Here is a 12776-nt window from a genome sequence, read left to right as displayed (position 1 = left end):
TGAAATTGGACTCGTGCACAACTGTCCCCTCTTGGCCCTGAGTGCATCTCCCATGAGAGACTTTTCTACAGCTGGGCTGGACCCAGAGACCTTTTCACCCCACTGGGCCCAAAGATTACTCAGAACAGCATGTCTGTCTCTTCTTTAAAAACAAACACAGCGGTTTATGTTTTTACAATCTATTTGGTAAACAAATTACAGCAAAATAAATAAATTCCAAAATAACACAAAACCTCATTATGTTTCTACCAACATCTCTTCCAGTTGGCCGAGCCTCGTTCTGAGTTGCTGCAGCTGCCTGCTCAGCAGCGCAACATGCTGAAGGTGGGCGCGGAAGATCATGAGACCTTCTTGTCCTGCAAGGAAGGGAAACCAATGGGACAAAGGGGCTTGTTCCCCACACTACCAGGTGCTACGTTGACTTTCTGGACCCTGCCACACCCAGCACAAACTCCTCATTCTGGCCTCGAACCACACACATACACACCTCATGGCTCTGCCTCTGGGCTTGACCCCTTCCTGGTGACATTGGTTCCCCCAACCCTGCCACCCCCCAAAGCCGGGCTCTTGCGCTCTACGAGGACTCCTCCCCTTCTCCCTTGCTGCCCCTTAGGCCTGGAGCTGACTCCCAGCCAGAATTGGACCCTTCCCCCTCCTTTCCTACCAGTCTTGATACGAAATCCTTCTGTTCCTTTATCATGTCTCCCCGCAGTCATCTTTTTTCTAAACTAAATAGCCCCAGGTGTTGTAGCCTTGCCTCATAAGGAAGGTGCTCTAGGCCCCTGATCATCTGGGTCGCCTTCTTCAGCACGTGTTCCGGTTCTACAATGTCCCTTTTTAAAAATGTGGTGTCCAGAATTGTATGACATACTTCAGATGTGGCCGCACCATAGTTTTGTATAGGGGTATTATAATGTTATTAGTTATTTTCAGTCCCCTTCCTAATGATCCCTAGCATGGAATTGGCCTTGATACCTAGCATGGTATCTACAGGCTACATAACACATTTCCATCTGCTCTCTAAGAGGAAAAGAAGGGATTTTGACTCACTAAAGGATATGCCTGAGTCTTGACCAGGAGTTGACACTGACTCGACAGCACACTTTCCCTTAGAGTAGAGACAGCTAGGAATAGCTAGGAAGACCCTCACTCGCTACCTCTACTCCCAATGCCCCTGGTGGTCATCAGGACAGTCGGTGCAAAAGGTCGATGCACTGGATCTCCATCTCCATCATCTTACAGGGAAGCTGATTGCATTTCCCTCTCTGGCACCAAGGGTGGGGAAGATCTGGGGAAGAGGGGAGATTGGCATCACTGCTGAAATCTTGTGCCTGGGCTTGAAGGCGCTTTTTGGTGTTGTGAATCCATGCCAAGGCACTGTTTACAATCACCAATGCCATTTCTTTTTTCAGTGCCCCCTTTACAAGTAAATTGCATATCCTAGAATAAATGCTGAGCGTGGCGGGGGCGGGGAGGAGAGGGGAAAAAAGATGGCTTTTATCTTTCAAATCAGGGATGGCAGAGGCGGTGGTGATGCAAATGGCCTCTGCACATGCTCGAAGTTCATGAAAATGGCATCCTAACTTGAGCAGAGGCCTGGACTGGGTTACAACCGGGTCGGGCTGTCATTTGGGAGGCCAGGGGTGGTGGTGGGGAGGGGTCACCTCATGTCATTGCCACCACCTTCGCTGCCCTAGCACCTACATTTTCAAGATAAAATCTAATTTTATCTCACCCCACCCCCTTCAATTACTCAGGGAATTCATTTACTTGTAAAGATTGGTCTGGCAAGAATTCCTCTTTACAAGTATCCCCCCCACACACTCCCGAGACGGCCCGGGCTGGGTCGATTTGACTCTGTTCCAGATTCGAAACAAACCAGTCTCATGACTGGCTCGCACATCCCCAGCAGGCACACAGAATTTAGCCACTGTAAAATTAGTCCCAGGAGTCACTCCAGAAAGTAAAGAGGTTGCATGAACTAACTCTGCATGCCCAGAGAAAGGCAATAAAAGGAGAGTTCTAAAAGAATTTCTTATTGACTGATAAAATATACAATTAAGAAGGACATGTTCAATCGACTCAACTGTGCCAGAACTTCACAGACAAACTCTTGCATCATATGGAATATTCCCAAACATCCCAGATGTTATCCCAGAAGGCAGAGCATTCCAGCGAGCGAAGGAAAAAGCCCCGTGATGGGTGGGGACTGTCAATTTCTAGTGACGATAATATGCTGGTTTAATCTGACAACGCTTTTCAGGATGAGGATTTTTGGGACCACACTATATCCTTTTGTGGATCCATATCACAAATCCTCTCCTTAGGAGCCTTCTTGGCAGGATAAAAAACCAGGGATAATAAAAAAGTGAAATCAACAGTTTAGTTCCCATTTTTATTTTACACCAGATGGATCCAAAAGTACCCGTTATGATTAAAGGGGTCAAACCACTTGGGAGGAAGTTGTAAAACACAAGGTAAGTATAGAAAGCCCAATTTTGGTTTCCACCTTCAAAGCTCCAACTTCAAATCTTTAGCTTACATTGGGAGTGAATTTAGCATTTTGGATGATTTTAAAATTTTGGATAATAAAACCACCTGAGGGGAAAAGTTGGAAAATGGCTCAAATTGAGCTTCAGTTTCTGACCTAGCACTTTGGGCAAAAAAAGGCAATTGGCCACAGGTATATAATTTCCACCTCTGGTTTAAACAACAACATTAAAATTGCCAAGACATTCCTTTGTGCAATTTGAGTTTCACCCAGGATCCACATTCCAGAGACTGACACATAAATGTATTCAGAGGAATCAGAAGCATATGCTGTGGAAAAATTAATCTTCTATATATTTAATTCTCTAAGGCATACCTGTGGATAATCCCATGTGTGGCAGCTCTCGCGAGAGTTTGCGAACAGAAGCACCTGACTGGGCAGTGAGGATTCTATATGCAGATAGAGAGGAGGAGCATATGAGGGTTAAGGTCAGTTGGGAGTGCAACTGTTACTGGTCGGAAGAGGTTCTTGATTGTAGAGGAGAGGTATCAAAAAGGATAGCAGGCAGGGGTCTGTGAAGAAAGGGGTTGGGAGGGAGGAAAGAGCCCCTTGAGGAGGAGGAGGCAGCTGCAGTTCTGTGAATTAGATGCGGAAACAAGATGAATAAGCTCTGTTCACTCCAGGAGGGGGGAGAAAGAGAAAGAGAAAAAGAAGGGAGGAGGAAGAAAGAGAGAGGGGAAGAGCAAATAGAGGAGAGATAAAGAGAGAAAAAGAAGGGAGGGAAAGAGAGAAAAAAGAAAGGGCAAGGGACTGGCCTGAGCCTGTCAGCAGCCCGAGGGGAACGAGCGGTTATGGAGGTGGCAGCAAGGAAGGGCCCGGTCAACCACTGCTGCTGCTCCTGATGGGAGGGGCAGGAGTGGGGCTTGGGTGAGGGTGGGGAGGTCTCTGGGGATAGGGGGCTGCAGCTTGGTCATTCCGTGCAAGCAAGATTATAACCGTGACCAAGAGGGGTGAGGGGGTGGAGTGAAGGGATGGAGGAGAAGCAGGATTACGGCTCAGATGAGGGTGGAGAGATCTCTGAGGTGAGCGGCGCTGTGGCAGGGGGTGAGGGGAGCAATCAATTACCAGCACACAGATGCTCTGTGCAGGTTAAGCTATTATTCATTAATCTATTTGAATGAATTATGGACATATATTCATAACACAGATACAACACACACGTATAAAATAGTTGAAGAGGAAGCATGACAAATCAGAAGCAGAATTCTCAGAATGGTTTATATTTCACAAATTGAGGGTGTTTCTCGGAATTGTCTGCAGTCTCATGAGCTTCAGTCTACCCTGTTTCAATTTGTGCATGTGCAGGAAAGTGTGACCGCCTTCTTCCAGTGTGGGTTCTATAGTTTATAGTAGGGGTTCCCCTGTTCCTGAAGCTCTTTCCACACTACAAACATTAATGTGGTTTCTCCCCAGTGTGAGTTCCATGGTGTATAGTAAGATCTCCACCTAGTCTGAAGCTTTTTCCACACTCCAAGCATTTATATGGTTTCTCCCCAGTGTGGGTTCTATGGTGTGTAGTAAGATTTCCACTCGTGCTGAAGCCCTTTCCACACTCCAAGCATTTATGTGGTTTCTCCCCAATGTGGGTTCTATGATGCATAGAAAGAGCTCCATTCGTCCTGAAGCTCTTTCCACACTCGAAGCATTTATATGGTTTTTCTCCAGTGTGGGTTCTGTGATGTATAGTAAGAGCTCCATTCGTGCTGAAGCTTTTTCCACACTCCAAGCATGTATAGGGTTTCTCCCCAGTGTGGGTTCTATGGTGTTTCGAAAGATGTCCACGCATGCTGAAGCTCTTTCCACACTCCAAGCATTTATGTGGTTTCTCCCCAGTGTGGGTTCTATGGTGTGTCGAAAGATGTCCACTTGTGCTGAAGCTCTTTCCACACTCCAAACATTTAAAGGGTTTCTCCCCAGTGTGGGTTCTGTGGTGTTTAGTAAGATTCCCACTCATGCTGAAGCTCCTTCCACACTCCAAGCATTTATGTGGTTTCTCCCCAGTGTGGGTTCTGTGGTGATTAGTAAGTTCTCCACTCGTGCTGAACCTCTTTCCACACTCCAAGCATTTATGTGGTTTCTCCCGAGTGTGGGTTCTATGGTGTTTAGTAAGCTCTCCACTCTTGCTGAAGCTCTTTCCACACTCCAAGCATTTATGTGGTTTCTCCCCAGTGTGGGTTCTAAGGTGTGTGATAAGATGTCCACTCCTCCTGAAGCTCTTTCCACACTTCAAACATTTATGTTGTTTCTCCCCAGTGTGGGTTCTGTGGTGTTTAGTAAGTTCTCCATTCGTGCTGAAGCTCTTTCCACACTCCAAGCATTTATGCGGTTTCTCTCCAGTGTGGGTTCTATAGTGTACAGTAAGAGCTCCACTTTGGCTGAAGGTCTTTCCACACTCCAAGCATTTATGTGGTTTCTCCCCAGTGTGCGTTCTGTGATGTGAAGTAAGAGCTCCAATCTGGCTGAAGCTTTTTCCACACTCCAAGCATTTATGTGGTTTCTCCCCGGTGTGGGTTCTATGGTGTATAGTAAGATTTCTACTCTGGCTGAATCTCTTTCCACACTCCAAGCATTTATGTGGTTTCTCCCCAGTGTGGGTTCTATGGTGTATAGTAAGATTTCTACTCTGGCTGAATCTCTTTCCACACTCCAAGCATTTATGTGGTTTCTCCCCAGTGTGGGTTCTGTGGTGTTTAGTAAGAGCTCCATTCGAGCTGAAGCTCTTTCCACACTCCAAGCATTTATGTGGTTTCTCCCCAGTGTGGGTTCTGTGATGTAAAGTAAGAGCTCCACTCATACTGAAGCTCTTTCCACACTCCAAGCATTTATGTGGTTTCTCCCCAGTGTGGGTTCTGTGGTGTTTAGTAAGTTGTCCATTCGTGCTGAAGCTCTTTCCACACTCCAAGCATTTATGCAGTTTCTCTCCAGTGTGGGTTCTATAGTGTACAGTAAGAGCTCCACTTTGGCTGAAGGTCTTTCCACACTCCAAGCATTTATGTGGTTTCTCCCCAGTGTGGGTTCTGTGGTGTTTAGTAAGAGCTCCACTCTGTCTGAAGCTCTTTCCACACTCCAAGCATTTATATGGTTTCTCCCCAGTGTGGGTTTTGTGGTGTGTAATAAGACTTCCTCTGCGGCTGAAGCTCTTTCCACACTCCAAGCATTTATGTGGTTTCTCCCCAGTATGGGTTCTATGATGTATAGTAAGATCTCCACTCTGGCTGAATCTCTTTCCACATTCCCAGCATTTATGTGGTTTCTCCCCAGTGTGGGTTCTGTGGTGTACAATAAGATTTCCTCTCTGGCTAAATTTCTTTCCACAGTCCAAACATTCATATAATTTCTTACCCGCTTGCACTTCCCACTGAGGTTTAAAGCTTGGTTCAGAAGTGAAGCTTTTGCTATATGGAGGGCACGGGATTCTTTCTCTTACTTTCTCCATTTCTTAAAATTCCTTGTTAACAAGCAGGTTATCCGTTTATCTTCTTAAATTGTCCTCTGGTTTTTAATCTGTTATTCCATTAAAAAAAAAAAATCTGGCACCAACAATAATTTCTGTGCTGGTCTCTCCCTCACTCTTCCTCTCCAAACTCTCACCTGCTGGAAGGAAGAGAGAAAAGTGGTCAGAGCCGGGGATAGCAAAGGAGCCATAAGGAGCATAGAAAGTTGCCTTATACTGCGTCCTACCAATGGTCCATGTAGCTTGGTATTGTCAACACAAACTGGCAGCGGCTTCTCCAAGGTTGCAGGCAGGAGTCTCTCTCAGCCCCATCTTGGAGATGCTGCCAGGGCAGGAAATTGAAAGCTTCTGCATGTAAGCAGGTAGTTGCTCTTTCCAGAAAAACATCATCCCTGAAGGGGAAGATCATCCAGTGCAGGTGAGGGAAGGGTTTGTGAAATCATGGCTGAAAAGTGTGTGTGTGTGTGTGTGTGTGTGTGTGTGTGTGTGTGTGTGTGTGTGAGATAAAGGTCATTCACATAATCAAAAAATGTGTTCTACTTGGGTTTGGAAGCTGTGTCTGCTCCCAACGTTTGATTGCGTGTAGCAATAGCACTTACATTTATATACTGCTCTATAGCTGGAAGCTCTCTAAGCGGTTTACAATGATTTAGCATATTGCCCCCCAACATTCTGGGTACTCATTTTACCGACCTCGGAAGGATGGAAGGCTGAGTCATCCTTGAGCCCCTGGTCAGGATCGAACTTGTAACCTTCTGGTTACAGGGCGGCAGTTTTACCACTGCGCCACCAGGGGCTCTTTCGTTCTGAAGCGCTTTCCACACTCCAAGCATTTATATGGTTTCTCCCCTGTGTGGGTTCTGTGATGTACAGTAAGATCTCCATTCGTGCTGAAGCTCTTTCCACACTCCAAGCATTTATGCAGTTTCTCTCCAGTGTGGGTTCTATAGTGTACAGTAAGAGTACCTTGCTTACCTTGTAAGCAATGTAAGAGGAATATCTGGGTAGAAGTGATTGTGTGGAAGCAAGTTAGGGAGAGAAACTACTCAGGTTCCCCTCTCTTCCTTGTTTCCTTCCGCACAACCACTTCTACCAAGGATTTCCTCTTCCCTTGCTTCCACGTAGTCAAAAAAACACATACAGCTCCTTAACCCAGGCCGAACACATTGGAATCTCCCTTCCTTTGCCAGGATGGCCATGTGCAGTGATGCTAGGGTGTGCCAAAGTCAACAAATCAACGATTCATACAGCCGAATAGGATCCTAGAATGTTTGAGCTGGAAGGGACCTCAGAGGTCTTCTAGTCCACCCCACCCAGGGCTATAGTGTTGTTGAAAGATGCCTGCCCAGACTCCTCTTGGACCCTGTGTGGAAGGAAAGCCCACCACTGCACAAGGCAGGCTGTTCTGCTGTCCAGCTCTTCTCCCAGTGAGTCTCTTCTTCCTGCTGCCTAGCCAAAATCTGTTGCCTAGCCTTTTCAACTCAGTGGTGCTCATCTTGTCCTCAGGCAGGCATTAGGTGGCCCTGCTCACCTCACTCCCCATGTCTGATGTCAGACGCAGGGGCGTGGTCTGGCACCCAAATGGAGCCATGCGGCTCTGATTGAGAGTTTGAGTCTGGCCGGCGCTGCCTTCTGGCCACGCAGCGTTGGCCACCTAACTCCTGAATGGGGGCTACATGGCCCACGCTCTGGAGCTAAAGCAGCACCCCCGCATCTGACGTCAGACGCTGGGGGCGTGTTGTGGCTGCGAGGTGCGGCCCACGATTGGCGGCGGCCTGGGTTCTTTGAACCCGTTTGTCCAATGGTGGCTCCGCCCCTGCCCTCAGGAAGGAGAACAAGTTCACCCCCTCTTCAGATCTTTGAAGGTGGCCACTCCACTCCATCCCTCCTGCTCCCGAATGGGGTCTGCAGGGCAAAAGGGGAGAGTGGAGACTTGGCAGCATAATGTAGGAGAAAGCAAGGGTGGGTGGGTGGGATTAACGGAAAGATTGGGAGGAAGACCATCCCCCTCCGCCCCAGGGCCGGATTAAGCTAGTGCGGGGCCTGTGGCACATGTTATGAAGGGGCCCCAACTTCTAAAAATGCACATAAATGTTAAAACATAAATTATTTACTTGCATAGTAAAGTGATTCATTCCCCTCCCACCCCATTGGGTATACAGCCAGATAAGACGAGTCTGACACTTTAGTCATACTATTATTTACATGTAGGTATCAATTTCAAATGTCAAGAGTAAGAACACTACCATTTAAAAGTTACATTAAAAGTTACATTTTTGAGAGTTAGCATGAGCAAATTTCTCAATGATACTGGAAATGTCTATCTCACGCTCAACTTCACGTTCAATGCTCATTAGAGTGAGATTGTTCAATCTGTTTTGACCCAACTTCTGGGAATCCCTGTTCGAGGAAACACTGGAGGTGGTTCTGTAGTTATAGGTTGTTAATTATGAGGCCAAGTTTATGGTTTATTGGCAGGCATTTAACCAATTAAGCAACCACAACAACCGTTTACAGCAAAAAAAAATTATCCTAACCTACCTCACAGGATTATAGTCAGAATAAAAGTAGGAAGAAAGAATCATGCACACTGAGCCTCTTAAAGGAAGGGCAGGATACATGTGTCATGACAAAACACATATATGCACAGTGTGCATACAACATATTCATATTTACATTTACATTTAGCCACATGTCTCCAATAAATGCATCCCATTCAATGCCATTTATGCCAAACAGAAAGAGAAGTTGCCTACTAGCCTTAGCCAATATATTATTATTATTACATTTATATCCCACTCTTTCTCCAAGGAGTGGTGTACTACATACTTGAGTTTCTCTTTCACAACAACCCTGTGAAGCAGGTGAGGCTGAGAGAGAAGTGACTGGCCCAGAGTCACCCAGCTAGTTTCATGGCTGAATGGGGATTTGAACTCGGGTCTCCCCGGTCCTAGTCCAGCACTCTAACCACTACACCACACTGGCTGATGCCATTTCAAACTAGACAACAGGACGGCATATATGGAGTCATCCCAACTTCTTACTCGGATTTAATAACATAAGCAAAACAAATATCAGTCAGATTAGAATCACAGACCCACAGAGTGATTTCATGCCAGAGATCTCCCCATTGCACCCAACACCCCCCCCCTCCATTTTGGCTGACTTTTTGAAATATGAAGGAAGGATTGCCAAATGCTGCTTCGCTCTCTTTGAAAGGAGACCGAGCAGAGGAGCAGCAGCCTGTCCCCAGCAGACAGAGAGCAGCGAGAAGGGAGGAACCCTGAAGGGGAAGGGAGCCTCCTCAGAGAAGTTGGCTGATCTTCTTCCGCTGCGGCAGAGTTGCCTGGTTTCAATGCCTGCTCCGGAAGCCCAGCCTCCGCCTCCCCCTCCGCTAAGGATGAGCTCCTCCATCAAGCAGCTCTTGCAGAGCCCGATCCCGGCCCCAGCCTGCAGGCAGGGCCTAGTGGCAGAGAGTCCTCCAGGCTGCTCTGCCAGAGAGGCGAAAACGGGGGCCCGTAGCATGTGCTCCCTATGCCAGGGGGTGAATCCGGCAGAGCTCCAGCCCTCCCCCGGGATGCTGCGGCTGCCGCGGCTACGGCTGCTGCCTCTTGCTGCTCACCTCCTGCCTCGGTATCCGGAGAGGATCAAGTCCAGGAGCGAGTCCGATCAGCCCCGGTGCAGAAACACCCGCCGCGGTTCATGCAGGGGGCAGCGCTGGCCTCTGGCACCGCCCTGCAGACTCCAAGCAGCCACGGAGGGCGGATCCGGGGAACTCCGGCTCTTGGTTCGCAGACACGCGTCTGCCGCGAATGCAGCTGCCCCCCCCCCCGCCGCCACTCCCTCTCGGCCCCTCCGCATTTCCTTCCCTCCTCCTCCCTGCTGCTGTTTCTTCTAATGCAACAGGCTGTGGCGACTCATGCAATGCACAGCATTGGACGCTCTGGCCTCCCCCCAGACCCCTCATTGGTTGAACCCTCAAGGAGGCCGTGTGTCCTGGAACACCCCCGCCCCCCCCCCACCGCAAGGCCTGGCCTCCTCTTGGGTGGGTGGGGGGAGGTCTTCCGTTTAGGGGCCGGGATGGGGACTGTTAGCACCAGGGGGGCAGAATTCGGGGTGCTGCAGGCTGGCGACCCCCCAGCCCTGCAAGCGGACAAGGGAGGAGCAGGGACAGAGGCTGGGGGGGTGGGCAGAGCAATCCATGGAGGATGGGGGTGGTGACTGGTGGATGGATGCATGGATGAGGTGCCCTCAAGTCCGGGGTCGACTCTGAGCAACCATGTGGAGAGATCCTTTGCAGGATGATCTGCCTTCCACTTGGCCTTGAAGATCTCCGTGGTGCAGGGGTGGGAAGGAGGAGCTCAGGCCGCCCCCCGCAACACACCTGGCTGCACCGTTCTCACAACCCTCCTGCGGGGACATTTCCCATTGCAGAGAAGGCGGCGGCGGGACAAGGAGGAAGAGCGCCCCCCCCCAACACACACACAACACACACACACACTGCCCCCTCCCCAGGATGTTGTGCGGCTGCCGCCGGCTGCTCCTCTCACCTGCCTCTTTCGCCAACGAGTCCAGCCGCAAGCCACGAGTCTGATCCGCCTGGATTGTGAGTAGAAACACTCCCAACGTTGCGTGCAGCAGTGCGGTCCTTTTGCACCGCACTTCAGGGTGCAGGCTCCTCCAAGCAGCCAGGGAGGAAGATCAGCGGAACTCCAGTCCACGTGAAAGCCAAAGAAGCACAAAAGGCCAAAGTGCCAAGCACAGCTGAAGAAGAAAGCGAGAGAGAGAGAGCGGCGCCGGCGGGCGGGCTCTTTTTCAAGTGGCCCCGGTCCCGCAGCTGGCCTCGCGTGATTTGGTCCTGGGGAGGGACCACATCTCTTACGGGATTGGTTGCTTGTTGGGGGGGGAGGGGAGTGCAAGCAGCCCCTTCCAAAATTCTTTTCCGGGGGCGGGGACGCCAGGAACAAAGCCCACATTGATAGCCGGAGGGGTCTGCAGGACAAAGCCCAAACGCCGAGGCCATCTCCTGCCGCCAGGCGCGTCCCCGCCTGCTCCTTCTCAGCCCCCCCCCGCACTCCGCTCCGCCCCTCCCTCCTCTCCCTCCTCGGCGCCCCTCCTAATCCAACAGACTGTCCCCTCTCTCATTGGCTGAGCCCTCCAGGCCACGCCCCTCCGAGACCCCCGCTCAGCAGGGGAAAGGCTGGCCTCCTTTCTGGGGGGAGATCTTCCGTGGGTGGTGGGACCCGTCAGGTTTCTCTCTTCTTTACACACAAACCAACACAGCACTTTATGTTTTTACAATCGATTGGGTAAACAAAACACCACAAACACATACACTCAAAACAAACCAAATAGGATGTTTCTACAAACACCTCTTCCAGTTGGCAGAGACAGCTGCTCTGCATCTGCCTGCTCAGCACCAAGGCATGTCAAAGGCAAGTGCAGAAGTCCCTGAGGCCATCTGCAAGGAAGGGAAACCCATGGGAGAAAGAGGCTTGTACCCCACCCTACTTGGGCCTGATCCTGCAGGGCTGTTTTTATGTAGAGCTCTCTCTGGCTCCTCCAGTCTGCTTCTGAGGAGAGGGAGAGACGCTGCAGGGTGGGGAGAAATCCATCTCCTTCACTTCGCAGGGGCTGCACATTTCCCGATGAATCGGATGGCGCTGCTGTCCTACTGATATGAGGAGGCCAGACTGACTCCATTTTGTGTCTGACTCCGTTTTGTGCGCAAACCGGCCTCACCCCCCCTACTTAGTCCTTTGCAGTTGAAAAGGTGTAAAATGGATCTAAAATGTAAAATAATCATAAAAGTTGACAGCTAAGCTGAGGGCTTTATGATCAGAATTGCTTAAAGGATGTTACAAGAATAGCTCTAACCGGCACGTGGGTTGATGCAGCGTCTGGGGAAAAGGGCAAGTCGGCAGTTAGGCATTGCTACCCGACCCCATGCCGGTGAGATATGACGGCCTTAATGTGCTCTTTGGAACTTGCTGATATTAACACCAATATTCAGGGAGCATTAAGTCCTGGTCAGGAGGGGGGAGAGGAGGCGGGGGCAGCTTGTCATGTGTGAAATGCTGTAATCATTTAAAGAATGTATTAAAAACCCCTCTGAGGAAAGAGGGGGGCGCTGTTGCTTTGTGAAATGATCCCCAAAGTGCCACCTTGGCTATTCTGCAGAATAAACTGGTTTTGGGTCTGGATCTCCACTCTCTTGGTGTGTTAATTGGACTTGCACGCCAGGAGAGGGCCCAGCTTTCTGGCATCACACTACCCAGCCTTTCCTCCTCCCTGGATTCCACCCCATCACTCTCCCTCCTCCTTCTCCAGCAGGGCCAAACCAGCCCCCCAAATGCCTCCACCCCATCTCGGCCTCCAGCCGCTGCTTAGGCTTCTGGTGGGAGAAGCTTGAGAGGCTTGGAGAAGGTTTGGTCTGCGGTGCCCTCTGCTGGCAGCCAAGGCAGACATGCTTCCCCTTGCCAAGGTGGTTGGGCGATTGCATGGTTGGGCTGAGCTTTCACAGTCAAATCTTGAGAATTTTTCTAGACCCAAAAGATAGGATAGAATTACTATTACATCCTCTTTTCTTGGATGTGGTCCTGCAGTGTTATTGGTGTGTGGGTTTTGTATTCATGAAAACAAAATGTCAGGAAGGAGCCTGACCAGCCCAGATTGCTGCTAAAAGGGGGCAGGAATCTAGGGCTTCCTTTAAACAAGGGGTCCCAATGGGAGATGCGGCCCCTTCCTTCGCAGGGCTAGGCAGCGTTCAGG

At 49.8% G+C, this 12776-nt stretch overlaps 1 protein-coding gene across 1 annotated transcript; it reads right to left on the bottom strand.

Annotated features, from left to right (window-relative positions):
- Positions 1 to 2376: 2376 nt before the first annotated feature.
- Positions 2377 to 11051, bottom strand: LOC128337417 (zinc finger protein 91-like). Its single transcript, XM_053278383.1, has 2 exons — positions 10556 to 11051; positions 2377 to 6145 (listed from the first exon to the last, which is right to left on the bottom strand). The coding sequence occupies exon 2, from the start codon at positions 5985 to 5987 to the stop codon at positions 3945 to 3947; it is 2043 nt and encodes a 680-aa protein (XP_053134358.1). The 5' UTR covers positions 5988 to 6145; positions 10556 to 11051; the 3' UTR covers positions 2377 to 3944.
- Between the last annotated feature and the right edge of the window lie 1725 nt (positions 11052 to 12776).

Source organism: Hemicordylus capensis, chromosome 14 (genome assembly GCF_027244095.1).
Source record: "Hemicordylus capensis ecotype Gifberg chromosome 14, rHemCap1.1.pri, whole genome shotgun sequence".
Classification (NCBI taxonomy): Eukaryota; Metazoa; Chordata; class Lepidosauria; order Squamata; family Cordylidae; genus Hemicordylus; species Hemicordylus capensis.
The sequence above is the reverse complement of the archived record's forward strand: the minus strand, read 5'-3'. Positions and strand labels throughout refer to the sequence as shown.